The sequence below is a fragment of the Phalacrocorax carbo genome, chromosome 2 (assembly GCF_963921805.1).
Source record: "Phalacrocorax carbo chromosome 2, bPhaCar2.1, whole genome shotgun sequence".
Classification (NCBI taxonomy): Eukaryota; Metazoa; Chordata; class Aves; order Suliformes; family Phalacrocoracidae; genus Phalacrocorax; species Phalacrocorax carbo.
In genome coordinates this window covers 54,971,151-54,991,158 of record NC_087514.1, presented here as the reverse complement: position 1 = coordinate 54,991,158, position 20,008 = coordinate 54,971,151, and the positions used below count along the sequence as shown (strand labels likewise).

The 20,008-nt window shown below is 38.9% G+C and overlaps 1 protein-coding gene across 1 annotated transcript; it reads left to right on the top strand.

Annotated features, from left to right (window-relative positions):
* Positions 1-394: 394 nt before the first annotated feature.
* Positions 395-19,058, top strand: AKAIN1 (A-kinase anchor inhibitor 1). The gene is made up of 2 exons (XM_064441780.1): positions 395-423; positions 16,100-19,058. Exons 1-2 carry the CDS (start codon positions 395-397, stop codon positions 16,347-16,349), a joined length of 279 nt encoding a protein of 92 aa, XP_064297850.1. The 3' UTR covers positions 16,350-19,058.
* The last annotated feature ends 950 nt before the right edge of the window (positions 19,059-20,008 follow it).

Genomic DNA, 20,008 nt, shown 5'->3' with positions numbered 1-20,008 from the left:
CTCACTTCTGTTGTAGACGTTCAGAGCCCACAGGAACTCTGGACATTTGTTTTAGAAATAAAAGCAAATTAAATGTGGAATATCAAAGTTGCTGGAAACTTTTAAGCTTTTTCTTCTCTCTGTGCTTACCCTCCTCTTCTTTATTTTGTTACTTATTAAGTTATTTATTTTACCTTCTGGCCTTGATGTCATCTTTTATATGCCAAAACATTCATGTTCCCTCTTAAATCAAAACACCTCTGTTCAGCAGAGCTGGGTTAACAGGCCTGTGAAATCAGAGTATAAATTCCTCAGCATTGGAACCTTTGAAAACTAAAATACTGTGACAAAGTCCTGCATTGCCGGAGCCTATTAGCAGAGCTGTTAGCTTGTGGTGAAAGCAGTGCACCCCGAAATGTCAGGCAGTGGGGCTGTTGCCGAGAGGTAATTGGGAGCAATTAGCCGGTCTCCCTGCTGGGCAGATCGCTGTTACCTTTCTCCTCTTCGCCCTTCCCCCCGCTGCTGCTGCAGGGCAACGAGTTGTGGCAGCGACAGTGCCCTGAGAGCGTGTCTGCGTGTCTGTGCGGGCGGTGGAGGCGCGGGGCCGTGCTGCGCCCCGGCCCCCTCCCCGCCCCGCCGCATTGTGGAGGGAGGGACCGCGGCCCGGCAGCCGCCGCCGTGCGGGGCCGGGAGCTGTCCGAGGTGCTGAGCCGTGCGGGGCCGGGAGCTGTCCGAGGTGCTGAGCCGTGCGGGGACCGGAGCCGTCCGAGGTACTGAGGCGTGCCGCGCCCGGGCGGCACCATGGTGTTCGCTCCAGGTAAGGGCAGCCGCTTCCCAGCCGGGGGAGCACAGGGGGGAGGCCCCGACCGCGGTGGAGAGCTGCTCCGGGGGCTGCAGGGGAGGGGGTAATGGCTGAGCCAGAGCTGCCACCAAGCAGAGACAGGCAGTTTCAAAGAAGGGGGCTTAGCTTAGGATGTGTTTATCTGTGGAGCCAGAGGTTATGAGGGTCACCCCTGTGGTTCCCATCAGGCACAGGAGCCTCCTATACAAGTGTGCAGGGGTCGGTGCTTCTCAAACTGCCCAAAAGGGTGAGGAGCTGGAACATGACCTTGCAGTGACTGGAGAGTGAGTCCCCCCCGGCACCCACACTGGTGGCTGCCAATAAGACAATCTCTGAACAGTCTCTGAAACTCATGGAGCTATTTTACAAATTTCTGTTTCCTCCCCACCACCCCCACCCCTCCAAGTGTTTGAAACAGAATTTAATTAAAAGTTAGTTCTGTTCAGTTCTTACTGGAACAAAATCGAAGACTTCATCAGGAGCTCGTGTCAAATGCAAGACCTCACTCTGTAAGGGTGCGGAATCTCTGCTGTGTAGCATATATGTGCTACACCATAGAAGAAGGGAAGCTACAGAGAATCTGCATTGAACTTGGTACATTTTGTTTGGAAATAGGCAGTTTATTGTTCAGGAAGGGATGAGATGCCAATAGATCCAGGATACAAATGTAAGTCATGCATAATATCTTTTGTAGTGAAATGACTTGAATTTAACTTCTTTAAAGATGTATAACTTCCAGTAAAAATAGTGGGTCAATAGAAAGGGAAAGTAAAGGCTGCAACCTGACAATGAGTAACTATTAATACCTTTGTTTTGCAAAGCTAACAAGTTTTGTCTTCCTTTGAAATTCTAGATCCAGTCTGGGAAGGGATAAGAATCCAAAAGCTTTATACCTTCATTAAAAAAGATGATCTTGGGGTTGACTTTGCGAATTCAGCACCTCAACAAAGTCTAATTTTTTGATAAATTAATATCCTTTTTCAACCATCAGAAGTTCATTTTGTCTCTTTAGATGCCCAGTCACTGTCTAATTTGATACCTTCCCATACATTGTGCTCTGAAATTGGGACCAAGTTATTTATCTTAATAGAACGAGCCACTGTTTTTTGTAGTACTCCTTTCTGTATTAGTGGCTCTTTTCTGACCTCCTTTTATCTGACAGTCACCATTAACTGTACTCATTTTTGAAATGCACCATGGGACTGGAATACTGGATTACCTCTAAAATAATGAAAACATGCGTATTTTCCTCAAAGGCTGACAATAAACAAACCCCAAATCTCATTAATAACTGCATGAATTATCCTTTTCACAACTCTAATGCATAAAGAAGAAGAAAAAAGATCTGTATAAATCTGTCTTGTATAGTCATTCTTCTTCAGTCTGCTTTTACTCAAAGAAAAGCCCATGGTTTCCTTGCAAACATTGCTATAATATACATAAGGTAACTAAGTAGGAATTTGTAAAAGAGATGATAAAGCAATCAGAAGGGATTGACAATCTCTTGTATTCAGACAGAGCAAGCCTGAGTAAATTGCATTTTTTAAATTGCTTTTCTTCATTGTAAATCAGCTCTGCCCTGGCACTCCCTCTTCTCCGGATATTTAAAAGAATAATAAAAAAAAAACCCAGACCCCAGGGTTTTGTACATCTTTAGCATCTTCGTAGTACTTAAAGCCAGATGACATAGGAATACTATGTTTACTAAGAAATTGAGTTTCATTTCTTGAGTCAACTTTCTGATTTTATCTCACTGTGATGAATGACCTTATCTTCTGTTTAATTTATTTGCTGGGGAGTAAGGGGAAGGAAGAAAAAGATTTGTCTAACTATAAATGGTTAGGGTCAGAATGATAAACAACCTTCCAGGGTGGGGGGCGGAAAAAAAGAAAAGAACAACCACCAAAAAGAAACTGTCTTCCAGAAAAAAATAATGGAACTTGTTTTTCTGAAGACAAAGATAAGATTTTGCATAGGAATAAGATGATGCTCTCTTCCTTAAGGTAGTGCACATGTTATTACAGAGCACTGAATTTAACATGCTATGTTTATAAACGGTTAGGTAGAAGAAGCTTGCCAGTTTAAATATACTTTTTAAAAGGTGAATCCAACTGACTATTGACTGAATGGATACTTTCCTGTTAAGCTTCAGCTCTCTTCCCTAAATCTTACAGCTACTATGTAAAAAAACCAACCAAGCAAACAAAAAACCAACCACCGAAAAAATCCCAACACCCCACACCAAAAACCCAAAAAAACAAACAAACAAACCAAACCCCCTGGGTATTACTGAGCTAGATAGATTAAAATTGTTACAAAAAGGCCAGTATTTCATGTTCAAAACTGGACTTTCTGGCTCATTCTAGACAGTATATTGCTATTTACAGGTATGCAAAAAGCTACTATTCCTATGTGTTCTTTCTTCATACCATGTTTTAATTAACTTTGAGTCTGGTCCAGAAAAGGGAGCTGAGAAAAGTACATTTTTCCTTACTTGGTTTAATTTCACTGGGCCTTCATTGCACTTTGTTGTGCTGGTTGACTAATGGTAGGTTGGTGTATAGGAAATGCAATCCAAACTCTGAGGTGTCTGGGAGTTCATTTTACCTGGAGAATTCCCACATGCTGTGCTGCCCTTGCAGTGGGAGATGGACCCTGTAATGGAAATGAGAACAAGCTATACGTTGCAAAGTTGAGCTTCTTTACTTTTCCTGAACTGAACTGCTTTAGGCAGCCTGAGGAGCAGGCAAAAAAAGTGTTACAGATCGTTGGCTGTAAGGATGGAGGTACGCAGGGGGCTGGAGTAGAGAAGTAGGAAATGTCAAAGTTTTGGATTAGGTCAAAAAGCAAAGGGAAGCCATCACTATTGAATTGGCAGGTTTTCTTGGGCGACTTCAGAAGATAGTGTATTCCAGGATTTAAATAAATATTGCTGCCAAATTAGCTTATAAAAGTTTGATAACTATAAATAATTCCACAGATTAAATACCTGTCCTTTTAAGATAAGGAATGAAAAGTTATTAAAACATTTATTTGTTCTAAAGCATGAACAAAAACTGTAGAATGCAGCAAGATTTATTCTGTTACCACATCATTAGTTTACAAAGGAGTGGTCACTTCCAGTATTGGGATTTATCAGAATTAACAATAATTTTAAATGTTGCTGATCAATATCATACTACCTCTTTGCAAATTGCTTGCAATTACTTTTCCCAAAAATGCCCTTGGGCATACTCCGTGCTTATATTCAGCCCTAAAACTTTTTCCAGCAGAAAGGTAAAATAAAATTTAAAATAATACTGTTTATTTCTGACTTGCCTGAACAAGCGGGATACAAAGGTGTTTTTCATGCTCCAAGGATTTTTCTTCTGATGATATTTTGTACGAGTCACTCAAACACTTATGTCTCAGACCTTTGTGTACGTACTGATATAGCACGAAGATGGGCTGCATTTTTAGAACTAGCTTGGGAATAAAGTTAGAAACCTGTTAAGGATATCTGAGCTACCTAATGGGTTTTCTAAGCAACTCTCGCTAGGGTGTAGTTTCAGTTATTATTTTTGTACATTTTGAGAATTCTACTGTATAATGTAGGACCATAAAAAAAATTACCAAATGATAGAGCCATCATTGCAGGCCATCATTGTTTCACCCAATCAGTGCTGTACAATGCTGTGTTTGGCTGAATAGGAATTTGTATTTTTGGCTAAAAAATACCTTTTAGAATGGAATCCATTTTGATCTGAATATGTTAAGAAAGACTGCAACATCTACATTGGCAGCTTGTTTCAGTGTCTGAAGACTCCCATCCTTTAAGCTTGTATCTACTTTGAATTGTGTGATTTCATCGTTCAGGTGAATCTTGTTATTTTTCAGTGTAATCTGAAGAATTCCTTCTACCTGACATTTTCTCCATAACTAGGAACTCACAGGCTTTACTCATGACCCTGCAATCTCAAAAGAAGGAGAAAAAGGTAGAACTCATTTTTGTATCAATATTTTTATGTAAAAAAAGATGTATGAGCACACTTAACGTTTAAAGATAGACATTAGAGAAGTCAGAATAGTCACTGCTCAGCACCCTTTTCTTACAACAGCAACGCCAATAGCTTTTCAACTAGCTTTTCAGCAGCACAGCTGTTCTTAACATTTTTAAGCTAGTAGCAGTAAAGCAGACTTGCATAATGACACTGAAGATCAGAAGCGCGTCCTGTACCAAACATTTTAGGCATCTCATTAAACTGCAATTGAAGACACAGCAGCTGCACACTGAAGCAGATGTGCTTACTTGTCTGAATAGCCTTGATCTCCTCTAGTGGAAAAGCTGGGAAAGCAACAGCCTGTTGCGCTCTGGGATGGGAAGACACGAAATTTCTTGATAGCCTTTTTCTTTTTTTGATTAGAGAGTTACAGGTGCTGCGGAGAACCCTATCCACAATGCACAGATCAAGACACTATGGAGGGACCTGTTAACGAATAGAAAAATTGCTACCAATAACTTTACTTTTTTGAAGAGAATCTGTTGTGGGATATCTCTGGTGTTTGTGCGGAGTGTGGTCCTCTGGTTCTCTGAGTTATGAGGTGCCTTTCACCCATGACAACAACTGCAGTAAGGCAGAACACACTCCTTGTCCCCATTAACTGCTGTGCTACCTTTTGCTAATGCTCTAAGCTCTGCAGTACCAAAAAACCCCTCTCCCCTAATATAAGATGTAAGAGTATATACATGTAGGATTCTTTCTCCTTAGCTTAGTGTTGACAAAATCCATGCGATGAACATAATTTGGAGGCTACAGACGAAACTACTTTGCAGACCTCATGCAGCCTGATATAATTTTCTTTTCTTGTCCAGAATTTGTGATGGCTGGTAGTGAGCATGGAGGCCACTTGCCCCTGAAAGTATCTGAACACATTTGCAGCTAAGAGCTCTCAACAATGCTTCAAAGTGTTTGCCACCTGGTAGGAAGAAATCATATAGGAGGAAATTTCTTGTTCTTTTTTTGCTGAGGAAAAATTGTTTCTTATGCTGACCTCCCCCCAGTGATGCATTGATCTTTCCACTGCTCTGAAACTCCACTGGCAGATTGCATTAGTGAGGTGAAAGAAAGTTAGTTCATAGGTATTCAGAAATGTGATGAAATTAGCAAGCTTAAAAAGCAGTCAACAGTCATAGGTGCACTATTTCTTTGCAGTATGAAATAACGTAGTGTTAGAAACTGGCACAGAATTTACTTTTTCAAATTATTTTTAACAGAACTGAAGGCTTAAATAACTGAGGCTGGCACCTTTCACTTCCATATCACTGAATTGAATCCTATTCAAGTTCGCAGTGAAAAGAATTCTGTCTTCACAGTGGCTGTGTAGTGGCCTGTATTGAAGGAGCTGTGGAGAGACGGTGGTAATAAGTGATAGAGTCATTACTGATATCCTTACTGGCACTGTGTTATAGGCTCCATGTATTGAGCAGGAGAGTCAAACGGTGAATGTACAAAAGGAATGAGTTACGCTGACCTCTAAAGTTTGTCCCTCAAAAACATTATTCTTCTAGATTAATGGCTCTGTTGTTCTTGTTATGGACATAAATAACATGATTCCAACCTTGTAAGCTTTATCATGATAATGGAAATTAAATATACTTACTGTAAAAGATAGTGAAAGGTAGATTTATTCTCATGCCTTCAGTCTTTTCTCTTAAGGATTCTATTCAGGACACAATCAGTTGTATTAAGTTTACAAATACTAATTTAAGGAAAAATTCTTTGCAAGCAATGCATTAATAATTTCCTTATAGGCTTTCTGAAATTATCTGAGTACTGATTACTCATTTGCAGTGTCGTCTTTCCACAATAATTTGAAAGCTCCTACAGAAAAAGATTTATGATTTTTTTAAGGGATTGCAATTGGAGCAGAATCTTTACTGATGTTAGGAGAAACGAAAAGCTGACCTGAATAGCCATAAAATGCTTCAGGTTCCTTTAGAATGCCTTGCCAGGGAAGTCAAGGCAGGTGAGCTCTGTGCTGTTGTCATCTGACCCTGCAAAAGCCTGTTATGTTATCTGTGTTCTTTCTTCAAGAGAGTCTGAAATTTTCTGCCCGAAGAAGTAAATTAAGCCATATTCTACTCAAATATTTCTCTAATGGTAAGGCAAATATAATCTCCTGTAGATTGCTTACATTGGCTTCACTTTGTACCATGCATATTTGCTACAATGACACTGTATTTTTCTTACTTTGATCTGTCAATGCACTCACCATTTGTCAGTGGGGGGGGGGGGGCACCAATCCATTACTACTTCCATTAAATATTCACAGAGTGACGTTACATTTTGTCTTAAAGGAATTTTTTGTAATAGAGTGGAAAATGTTTCTCTGGGAAGTTAGAGAATTAACTCCAAGCGGGGGAAGCGACATGTCATAGCACCCTGTTGCAAACAGGGATTCTGTCAAGATTACAGCTGTGAAAAAACCCTGTTTTTTACTCTTTCAAGGTGCACTTTCAATTTATATAATCTTTGATTCACTTTCTATTGTGACTTTCTGTGTATGCATATATGCATATAAATAAAATCTCATTGCCACTTACTAGTAGCCTTACGCACAGCTTTCAAATTCCACTCACATTCTAAATTAAGCAGGAAAGTTTTTCTATGCTGTTCTGTGCATGTACAAATTTAGGGTTTTACGTTGTTTTTTTTTCTTTTTTAGAGCTAAAGAAGGGCTCTGCTTCAGCTGAGGTTTAACTAAACAATTTCTGAGATTAGACTCTCTGAATAATCTGGTATAAATTGAAACACGTCTAAAATGTAGCAGGATGTTTTCACTGCTTTGCTGGCTTTTGACAGGTTATGTAACCTCTTCCCTATTTTCTTCACTTAAAAAAAACTGGTTAGAGATAGTGCAAATTTTAATTAACCTGTACATAGTTTTTCAAGCCCAAAACCCACATAGCATTGCAGAAATATAAACACAGCAGCTAGCAAAATAAACCTTTAGTAGTGGAATATGCCTCCATTGAAAACTTTCCTTTCACATGTGCTGTACAGACCAAAAGTCTCGTGACACCCAGCAAAGGTAGGTATTTCAGTGGGGATTTGTGCAAACCCACCAAGGAGCTTTTTGGTACAGATTCAGAAGGCCTAAATATTAAAAGCTTTCTGTGCTTAGTGTTTTCTTTTTGGCTAGCAATCTCTGAGCACCCAAACCACAGAAAATAGAAGGCAGAGGGAGTTAGATGACGCAGGTCACCTGTATCTGTGCCATTGGACCTCTCCCTCTGTGGGAGAAGTGCAGTATTTGATGCAGAGGGTTTTCTTATTTGAAGTGTATTCCCTAAAAGAAACACCAAAATTATACAGGTGAAGTTTTTCATTAACTTTGGAGCAGCTGGTCCCAGGTGCTCTTTAGGAAGTGTCTTATTTTTAATACACGGAACTCTAGGCTAGAGTTAAAAACCCTCATAAATTAATGTTAGTTTACAGTACTAGATCCAGAAATTTTCCTTCTGGGACCAAAATCTGAGTATCACCCTTACGGCTTTGGGTGTGGCAGAATTTTCAGTGACTAGGATAGTCCTTAAGGAGTGAAATTTATTGCTATATGTGAAAATACCTAGAAAATATGTAGATTGAAGTGTATAATCTGTTTTTAGTTAATCTTAAAGTATGGCAAGAAATCTTACTAAAATATGTTGAGAAAATGCTTGAGAGTAGTTAATGTATCTGTAGATCTCAACGACCTCTTAATCTAAAAAACTTTGGAAGCTTCATGTTGGCTGACATATTTCAAATACTATGAAATAACTCATTGGAGTCTTCAAAAAGATAACTTTTATATAGCAAACCAACCAAAGAGACTTGCAGCTGTTCTTTTAAGAAAGAGCAAAACTCAGTGGAAATAAAAAACTTTGAAAACTCAGTTCAGATGTAGCTAATGCCTGGATAAAAAAGATAAAATGCGGTATTACTCTGGAGATATTATTATGTCCTTTGAGACAGTTTATCTGCACTTCTGCTCTTTTTCTTCTTCACCCTTCCATTCCTCCTGGATTTGTGTTCAGAGCAGGGTTGTTCCAGCATCATTCTTATAATTTGTTTGAAGAGCAAAGTAGTCTGTGCTGGCCCCCTCCCTGCTACAATTCCTCTCCTGTGCTGGTTGCACGGCAGGAGTTAAGGAGTGAGGTTAGGGCAGAAAATATAAGTGAACTGAGCCGTGACTTTTGCAGTGAAAGTGAGTGTTAAAATCCCCTGCATACTGCAGCTTAGGAAATTGGAAAACCACAATGCTCCTACATGAAAGTACTTTTAGCACTTCTGATACTTTCAGTGTCCTAGCTTCTTCCTCAAGGAATCTCAGGGTAACTGCGTATTGCCCTCCGATACTTGACAGCTATCAATCAGGACCTCACAAGGCTCCATTTTAAGGCATGAGAAACAGTACTGGGCAGAATTAACTCTAATACAGTTCTTATTTTAAACACATTTTGTATTTAATTTTTAACACATTTCTTATTTAATTTTTTTTAAAGATTAAATTTACAACTTCATTGTAGGACCTTTTCTGGAGGTCTCTGAACAGGCATCATTACTGACATTGAGACAAATCGGGTTTCTAATCCTGTAAATAGCTTAATGACACATGCATAAAGCTGGGTTTGTGCACGTGTGTTGGAAAGCCTTCAGCCCTGGCTGACTGCCATGTTCGTTCATTCTGGATGTAATTAACATGACTCAGCAACATTTCCGATTATGGATGCTGTGTAGCCTCCTATTTTATATCTCTTCTTCAAGTGCTGAAATCGTAGCACCAACCTCTAAAGCAAATGAAAGGAGACTTTTTTAAACATTTCAATTCACAGGTCGCAAAATATTCACCAGAAGAGGCTCACCTGGAACTTCCATGGGTGGAGAGATATGTCACTGCCTAATGCCAATGGGAGGTTAAAGAACTGCACTTCGTTTCTTGTGGTAGAAAAATATCAGTATTGATGCAAAGAATGTTACTGTTAATTACTACAACATATACACGTACATTATGTTGTTACAAACTTGTCAGGTTCTTTATTTTTTTTTTTGAAAGCTCTACAGTTCATAAACACAATTTCAGCAATATCCTGCAACTTTTTTCCATAAATACCGCTCCCATGCGTCCATACTGGACCTTGTGATGAAGTCTTAGAGTCACAGTCTTGTTTACTTATACTTCCATTCAATTTAAAAATTTCATTAGTACTGACAGTTGGATTATAAAAATTACAGGAATAATTTTCAATAGAGTTGAAAGAGATTTACCAGCGAGCAGTATTTTCATTGGACTATTATTAATTTTTCTAATAATGAAAAAAAATAAATCTAATGTTGCAATGCTGCAGAAAATAGTATAATGGTTAACTCTTGCAATTCAAAGCAATATACTGATAAAACAAATAGGAAATTTTCTGGTTGAAGGATATACCTGCATAATCTCATGTGAAAATAAGGAATATTTGCTGCACGACTCTTTCAGCTTCAGAAATTTTGCATAAATTAAAATTGTGGCTAACAGGAATACATTTTTGTATAATTATTTCTAATTTGCTCAGAAGTTGGATTAGAGGAATGTGACTTTTATTGTTAGTTTTAGATATGGTTAAGCTCAAAGCTGTTTACACAAACAATTTATTTAATTTTTCCAGAAAAACAAGTTTAGTGGTATTCATTTGCTGGAATTAAACTGCATTTGTTATTCCTGCGAAGCAGAACGTAAACTTTTGCCCTCTGATGCATGGCCCTTGGGATTCATGGAACCTGTCGTATAAGCTAAGCTTTTCTCTTCAAATGCAATGTTTGTATTGTGCCTCGAGACAGAATGAGACGTAACCTGCAGGAAACATGATGAGCTGCATAAATGTCACATGCTTTGAGGAAAGGTGAATTAAAATTAAAGGCATTATTTTTCTCCTGGGAAAAGCAGTAACCTTGTACAGGTGAAGAAGCAAAAGGGATAACTGAGGGACAGTAGAAGTTTCCTGAGATTGGATGTACGTTCATGGTCATGCATGCTCATGCACAACTAATGTCTTCTTGAAAAGTATGGGATAAATTATTTCTAGTCCACGTTCTCCCAGAGTCCAAAGTTCCTTCCTACCACAGCTCATTCATCATTTAGCCCCTGCTGTCTTTCTGTGTGCAAAACATTGCTTCTGTTTCCTTCTAAATCACTGATTCGGCACCCACTGAAAGGTGTCTCGTTCCCCCCAGTCCATTGCCAGCGGTAGTGAACCTGGGATGGACTTGTATCTTTGCAAGAGCAAGGTCATGCCTGTGGCAATTTAGCTTCATAGAAGTATTCCCGACAACCCTAGGAAAAGATACGGCGGAGAACTTAACTGCTGATTCAAACAGTGACCTGTTGTTGAGTGTTAGTAGAGGTGTTTATAAGACATATTAAATTTAACTTCTAGGAAGCTGAAGGAGAAAAAAGGCACAGGGGATATCCACAGAAAGTGCAGGAGACTACTCTGACTGCAGGCTGGAAAGGAAATTACTCAGGATGCTTTGAAGAAAGTGAAGTGTGTAAATGAGAAAAGGTCCATGTGCAACCAGAGAGAAGCTCTTCAAGATTTCACCTGTGCTAAATGCTCTCTCTCTGTACCTATCATTTTCCATGTATAATTTTCAAAGCATATTCCATAGTCTAGAAGTGTGAAGTCTCCCACACAAGATGCTTTTGGACTTAAACTAATAGTTCCAGTAATTGAAATGACTACTGGGAATCTACTTCAAATGCTTTTGTTCTTTGTCCAAACTACTAGCATATTTTCCTTCACGGTGAACATTTTCAAGCAAGCCAAGGGAATTTCGGGGTACTGATATATGGCACTGGTTTTAGATGGAAGTGGAGTACGTGACCAATTCCTGCAGTCAGTCCAAGATTCTGAGGTATTTTTAATCTCTCAGACTAGTCTTTAGATTGCAAAACCAGGCTGGAGTTTGCAAATTACTTTTCATCTGCTGTGTTAGTTGGCATAAAACTTACCAAGTGAAAGGCAAGGTAATAAAAACATGCTAAAGGGACTTTGTCATGTCTTAATGATAAAATTGCTACCTTGCATTTAACATCACTTAACCTGGATTTCTCAGTTCTCTATTTGCAGAATTAGGCTGCTGGGTTCCTGTACAAGTCAGGTGAGCATTTAAAGATAGAGAATAAGTAGAAAAGATTTTTCTGACATCAAGAGAAAAAAAGTAGTCATTAGGCAAGGATAACTAGTAGGCAGAATGCTGTTTCTGCTCTCCTGCAAGTTTTTCCCAGCAATTGCTTCAAATGACCTTTTGCCATAAAATTTCAATTAAACTAATTATTCTTCAAATCTTTAAAAAAATCCTAGATAAAAATTAATTGTATCTTATCACCCTAGTAACTCTTCTTTTGATTAGCTGAACACCAAATACTCAGACAACAGGAGCAATGTCTCTGTCTTACCTAACTGAAAATATGCAGTTCTTAAAATTCTATAGGCCCTCAAATTTCTGCCTTTGTTTATGTCCACAGCAGCCTGTATTTCAATAAGATGGAGCAGTCTGAAAGACATGTTCCAGCTCTGCCCCTTTGGGATCCTTGCATGAGTCAATCCTTCTCTTCTTGCTCAGAGTAGGTCCAGCATATCAATAAATAAACAAGCTTCTCTGAAAACAGCTTTGTGCTTTCCTTGAAATGAATAGTTGGAAGGAGAGGATGTAGTGGAGATACCGTTCCAGCAACTGCTGTTTACTCCTTCAGGAAGTGGAAAAGCTGGGGTTTATGGCAGCCTCACCAGCTAGAATCACAGGAACTCAGAAGGCTTGAGGTTGGAAGGGACCTCTGGAGGTCATGTTGTCCAACTGTTGCTCAGGCAGAGTCACTTAGAACTATTTGCCCAGGATCATGTCCAGATGGGCCAGCTGTGATGGGCACCACATACCCAGGGGAGCTGGATAGTCATGCCTGACTGCTTGACATGTCTGGATCCTGGCTGGCAGTCCAGCTCCTACGGGTAGTGGTCCCAATGCAGGCTCAGACCTCTGCACAGTGTCACATATCCCCTTTCTAAAAGGGCTATTATCTTCACTGTTGCTTTCTAATTTAGATGGCCAACATATGCTGCCAATGGTTACTCATTGGTCACATCCCCCGGGCCAACATCTTTGACTCTCAACAAGTCCAAAGCCAATTAGCTGTTGTTACCTGGCTTACTATCTCCCTGACTCTGACACACAGATGTAAAATTGTTAAGTTTGAGATGCCTTATTTCCTTTCTGTGCATACCTAAACCATCAGAGGCAGGGCAGTAGTAGTCCAGAGTTTTTGGATTCTCTGTTCTTGGTTTGCTTTCCCAGCAAATAAAAGAATAATCTAATGAGTTAGAGCTGGGCAGATGTAACCTAGGTCTCACTTAGATAAGTGGTGCTCTCAGGCAGGCTTTGTTCAAACTGAAAAACTCGGGTATAAATCCACTGGAAAGCTGTCCTTTTTTTTCAACTGGGTGTTGCTGTGGATGACGTTCCTAATGTAAAAATATTTAAAGTTCAGATTTTTGTAGATTAAGTGGAAAGAACCAAATAAATAATGAAGCAGCCCTAAGGAAAGAAAACAGTAATTTTCAACAGCAATGTGCTTAATGACGGTATGTTTTTAACAATAAATTCTGGGGGTTTTATGGCTATAGGGGTTTGCAAATTTTTCACATTTTGTATAACCTCATAGTCCATTCCAACATCCTAATTCTTATTTTCAATTTCATGTTTATCCATGCTTTTGTTAATACATTATCTTCTGAACATCAGCTGAGTTGGCTGATCATTTTCAGCCAAGCAAGAAGACTAATTCTTTGTGTAATACAATGTGAGTTTATATTCGTGTACTGAAGAAATATCTGTACTTTACTGTTAAGTAGCATTGAATTTTATCCAAAAAACACTGTTTCAAGTGCTGAGGAGTGGAATAAACTGAATCAGGGAAGCTGATTGTGCCAAGAATTCAAGTGATGCCATTCAGTCAGCTTTTCCAGCTTAAAACATATTTTTGACGTTTTCATGGTTTTAACCTCTTAATTGTAGACAAACTTTGTCATCTCAGTACAGTTGCAGTTTTTTTTTTTAACTATTCAATTTAAATAGAATTAAACCAGGTTTGTATTTTAATTTTAGCCAGAACATATATAATATGAACATGATAGACATAAGTATATATTTGAAGGCCTTTCAAAAAGCATGGGAGATAATTATTTCTTTTTCATATACGAAGTTTTGGTCATTTTGCTGGTGGTTGTTTTGGGCTCAGAGATCATGAAATCACAGAACCACAGCATGGTTTGGGTCAGAAGGGACCTTCAAAGGTCATCTAGTCCAACGCCCCTGCCATGAGCAAGGACATCTTTTGCTAGATCAGGTTGCTCAAAGCACCATTCAACGTGATCTTGAACATTTCCAATGATGGGACATCCACAACTCCGGGTGACCTGTTCCAATGTCTCATCACCCTCATTGTGAAAAATTTCTTATGTCCAATCTAAATCTACTCTCAGTTTAAAACTATTACCCCTTGTCCTGTCACTACAGGCACTGGTAAAAAAAATCTATCTCCGTCTTTCTTGTAAGTCCACTTGAAGTACTCCAAAGGTCACAATAAAGTCTCCCTGGAACCTTCTGTTCTCCAGGCTGAACAACCCCAACTCTTCCTGTCTTCACAGGAGAGTTGCCCCAGCCCGCTGATCATCTTTGTGGCCGTCCTCTGGACCTGTTCCAACAGCTCCATATCTTCCTGCTGCTGGAGACCCCAAAGCCGGACACGATACTCCAGGTTGGGTCTCATAAGAGCAGAGGGGGAGAATCACCTCCCTTGACCTGCTGGCCATGCTTCTTTTTATACAGCCCAGGATACAATTGGCTTTCTGGGCTGAGAGCACACGTTGCCAGCTCCTGTCCAAGTTTTCATCTACCAGTATCCCCAAGTCCTCCACAAAGCTGCTCTCAATACATTCACCACTCAGTCTGCACTGATATTGGGGATTGCCTTGACCCAGGTGCAGGACCTTGTCCCTTCCCTCAAGCGTATCACATCTTAGTAGTGTCTTCCTTAAGGTAAACAACAGATTCTACTTTTTACCTCTATCTTAAATTTCCTTGTAAAAAATTCTGAAAGAGCATTGGGAATTTATCATAATTCCAGACGTGGACCTCTCATAAAAGCAGCTGACCTTTAATTCACTCTGTTTTATTTATCTCAGGACATTATTCTTAATATATGGCATTGCGACAGACAGTAAAATACAGATCCTGTTTAATGAAATACTTGAGCACAACAGTAAATTACGAAAGAACTGAGACGAGTATCTTAAAAACCTTTAAAATCAAATCTAGTGATGTAAATAAGCACCTACCCTCAGCATTTTGATTAGCAACTGAGTCTACATTTTCCTAAATACAAATAGGTGTACATCACCTTTATTCAGAATTTTTTTTTAATATCAAGATCAACTTTGAACATGACGCAGCTTGCTTTATTGTCCAACTTGTCATTTGTGTTAGGAGTAAAAATACTTCCAGAGATAAACCTCTTAACATAAACTGTTCTTCCTCGTTACCAAATGTCAATAGTCACACTACATTACTTTGTTCTTATCCATTTTTTAGCACTTTGGAAAAAAAAAGGAAGTGTCGCATAAGAAGTATGTATTTGCAGGTTGCTACAGACAATGTGGGATTTTTTTTATACTTTACCTATGAGCTTTTTTTAATGCTTTTGCACATAGTTTTGCAAACGTAGCTAGGCATTAATAAACTCGCACTTAACAAAGTGTTGTATCTTGAAGTCAATTGGAATTTGATGGATAAGGGCTTTCAATCTGAAGTAAAAGTAAATAGAAATGTTAATGAAACAGCTTTTTCTCTGCATGGTGGTGAGGGAGAACCTGTCAGGCTTGCAAAATGAAGTCCAATTCCCCATCCAGAAGCAGAGATCAAGACAAAAATGATGTGATTCACAGCTGGATGAGAAAACTCTCCTTCCCTGTGTTTCTGCAAAACGCAGCTGTGCTTGTCTCAGCTGTGAAGCCACAGCTGGCCCCAGAGGTGAGACGCGGGTAACTGAGCCGTATGACTCAAAGTCTCCCCCTTCATTCAGTCCTGTAGCGCTGAGCACGCAGAGGCACTTCCACCCTACTTGATCATATTCTGTATTACCAGGTTTCCTATGAAATAAACTGTTCCTAAGCACTCTGTGGTTTGGTTCCCCCACCCCCGCCCCTCTTTTTCTGCCCTTCAGGTGTTCACAGAATAGCCACAAATGCTTAGTTCCCTTTCTTTGTCGTTTGGTTCTGGCAGGTGAGAAGCCAGGGACGGAGCAAGATGAAGTGAAGCTGCAGAATGCCAGCAAGCAGATTGTGCAGACTGCTATCCTCCGAGCAGTGCAGCAAGTTTCCCAGGAGAGCCAGCAAAAGGAGAAGCGAACAAACAGCAGTACGAGCCTCCAGCTAGAAAGAGGAAAATTAACCAAGAAGCATGAAAAGAAGTAAAGGAGCGGATTGTTTTTTTCAATCCTCCAATCTGCAGTGTTTTCAGCCTTCTCTTTAGTATCAGCTGTATTGCTAGTGCAATGTTACTGTTGTAAAGCATACCAAAGTATAATCACACCTAGACATAAGGTAAAGCTGCAATAGTCCTCAGCTGAGAAATATTAAGTGCATTAGATGACTAACTCCATATTTATGCAGTGCCTCTTAACAGAAACAATAACCATAGCTATAAAAGTATTTTCAAGCACAAGCTCTTACAGTATGGACTTATTCTGAAAAGCTTGTTGTCAGTGCACTTTCGTGTAAGCTCCGCGTGCAATGTTTATGCCAGTTCAGCTGGACGGACTCTTTTCTGAGTTACTGGGTTCACTGAAGCTGTCTTCACCGAAGACTGTTGAGTGTGCCAGAATGCTTTCAGGCTGCCTTGAAGCATGACTTTGTACTTTGCTTTGATTAAACATGGACTATGTGAAATGGCAGTGTAAAGTGGATTTGGTAAGTTCGGTGAACCGATTTCTTTTTACATCTTGGGAAAAAAAAAAAAAGCAATCCAGTAAGACTGCACTGACTGTGATCTATGGCTGTGATCATAGACCTATGATCTATGTCTTTTTTTAAAGAAGTTAAAAGAAGTACTGAAGTTTTAGTCTACTTATTTGAAATACTTCTCTACTTCTGCATAAAAATCACTTGTGCCTCGACTATTCCTTTTAGTTTTCTTGATACTGAAGGAAGAGGAACTGATGTGCTGATATGGAGTTTCCCCAGCTTTTCCTTCAGTTTTTGCAAATTTGCTGGAGATTGATTTACAGAAAGCAAAGACTGGCGTGTCTTTAAAATAAATAAATTTAAAAAAAAAGTGGTTTAATTTATTAATATCTTGAAGGATGGAGATACACTGTATCTGGATTCTGTCATGGTAGGTATTTCCCACCTGCTGGGTGTAAAGTGACTTTAGATATTTGCAATGGTTACATAGATTCACCTTAAACAGCACTGCTTTAAGCTGCTAATACAGAACTTATCCTTTAACTGCTCTATATAGCTGAAGAAATCCATGATGTTTCTGAAAATACGAATTAAATAAATGTAGCTTTCACTTTTATGCTCCCTTACTGTAACGATGATTGCACTATTATACATCTTAAATGAATAACAATATATTTAATTCTAGAAATGGCTTGTAGCTCTGCTTCAGCTGAATTCTTGCAGTAATACACCTAGAAATAGAGAGAAGCAGATGCACAGGATCTGCAAAGAAGGAGACAAACCTTCATAATTGCTTTTCTACTCCGTTAGATGATTCTCAAAGAGACTTTGTGGTTTAAGTAATTGGCTATTACTTACTGTGTCCTGCTGCTCGTGTTAAGCAGTTTCAGGATTCTTTCTCATGGCCGGAGGCTTAGTCATGAATAGCGACATACTGTAATATTAAGCCTTTGAAATCTGCTTCATTCCAATTTATTTTTTTTTATTTAACAACACTGACTCATGCCAGACAATGATTTAGCTCAATCTTCTTTCACGCAAAGATGCAAAGAATTATTCAACATGATTAAAGTTGTTCTAAATCATCTAATAATGAAAACTGAATTGGATTGCAAGTACACAGTTTGTTCACTTCTATAGACACTGGGTGTCTATAGACTCACACAAAGACTGAAAGGTGGAAGTAGTTGGGTCTTGAGGCATGTGCATGTCTGTCATAATAGTATTTTTTTTTTTACCATTATCTTTTTATCAGTTGACCTTTGGTTGGGAGCTCTTTTCTATGCACTTTTTGCATCTTTGCTTTCTGAGAGCCTAAGAAAACTGATCATGAGCAAAGGCTCAGTTTTAAGGCTGATAGGCAGGAAAGTCTAGTGGATGAGGGAGAGCAAGCCTGTTGGAGAGATTCAGTGGTGCAAAATGGTGTTTACCATGGACTCACCTACAGTGCTGTAGGAAGCAGAGCTATAGGACAGCAAAATCCCCATTTCTTTGGGAATATTCTATATTTTTAATGCTTTTTGTCCCCCAAAATTTGCAGTATGTCTTTTTTTTTTTTATGTTGCTGGTAATTATTTTAATAATCTTCCTGTCATTTGGAAACTGGTTTACATGTCCAATTTTTCTCTTTAAATCATCATGTTAGAAAAAGAGGAATTACAAAAGCCAGTGAATCCAGGCTTTTGCCACTTCTTCATACGAGCCTATTCCACTCCTCCTCCCACTATGCTCTTCTACAATATGCCTTTACTGTCCTACCCCTTTTAGACATGCTATTACTCAACCATTAAATCGTCTATAAATTTCAGTGCTGTCAGAAGTCTAATATCTTGGAAAGATAAAAGTGATAGGAAGCCTAACAGAGCCGTGAGGAAGTTTTCTAAGGTCTCCTATTAAGGAAAAACAAATACTGTAGCTTAAATAGTGTAGTTTTCTCTGATAGGCAAATAATGCATCTCCTATCTATAGTATATATCCCTAAATTAGGGCATGCGTTTAGTATCTCCTATTGACAAAGGGTGTTCTGCACACCACTTGCATCCAGGATATGTAGCTGAGATCTGTACCGCATGTGAGAGAACTGCACAAAAGAAAACTTCACCCTTGGCTTTTTATATGCTTACTATGTGGTGAAAGCGGGTATTTTTGGTATCTTCACTGACAGATTATATTTTCTGGAGAAAATACAGACTATAGAAATTATTACAGATGTGATGCAAGTCTGATGACAAATAAAGAAACTGTTAATACCTTACCTGTCTCTGGTTCCTCTTGTCAAAAGAAGGGAAGCAGTTTTCAGATTCACTAGAGAATCTTATGAAGCAAGCAATGTGCTCATGAGGTTTGTAGGAATGAATGCATTATTCAGCACAATAACTCATATCTTAAAAGTACAAGACAATCAAAATGGTATCTATATATATTTAAAACAAACTCACCACCTTTCACTTATCAGTGGTAAGTAGAAGGATGCACAAACCTGTGAAAGTACATTTATCACAGCTCCTTTCATGAATAAGAACTGGGTGTGCCCGGATCTCCTGCACTTTGCTTTCATTCAGGTTGATTATCGCAGTTTTATTACCAAACATGTGCTCGTCTTTGTAGTGTAATCAAGCAGCAACACCTAAATGGAAATTCATGAGGCCACAGTAGGATGTTGTAAGAGGTTGCAGAATACTACTGTTCATAAGGTTTTTGGTTCTGTGCGGTTACACTGGAAATCCCTGCTCTAAAATAAAAACATAACAAAACAACTGTGACTTGGAAACAGCCATCTTAATTTTATCATTTCAGAAAAATGAAAACATTCTGTGGTAATATTATAGTTGAGATTTGGAAAGTCTTGAATATTTGTTCAATAGCAAACAATGCACCTAAAAATCTTACAGTGTCTACTCATGTCTGATTTTTTTTTTTTTTTGTGATGTTTTTTAAGTATCTCGGAAGGTAGTATGTCTACAATGGTGAGTATATAAAAATAGCTTGTAACTATTCTAAATATGACTGCGAAGAAGTATGCTGCAGTTCTTCAAATGTGTGCTAATGACAAAAACGGGTCAATGTGTCATTACTGAAGGCTCTTCTACAAAAGTTTAATCTAAATTAGGGAAAAAGATAAGGTGAAGTAGAATAAATTCTTGAAAGTATGTGAGATTCCCTCTAAGTCT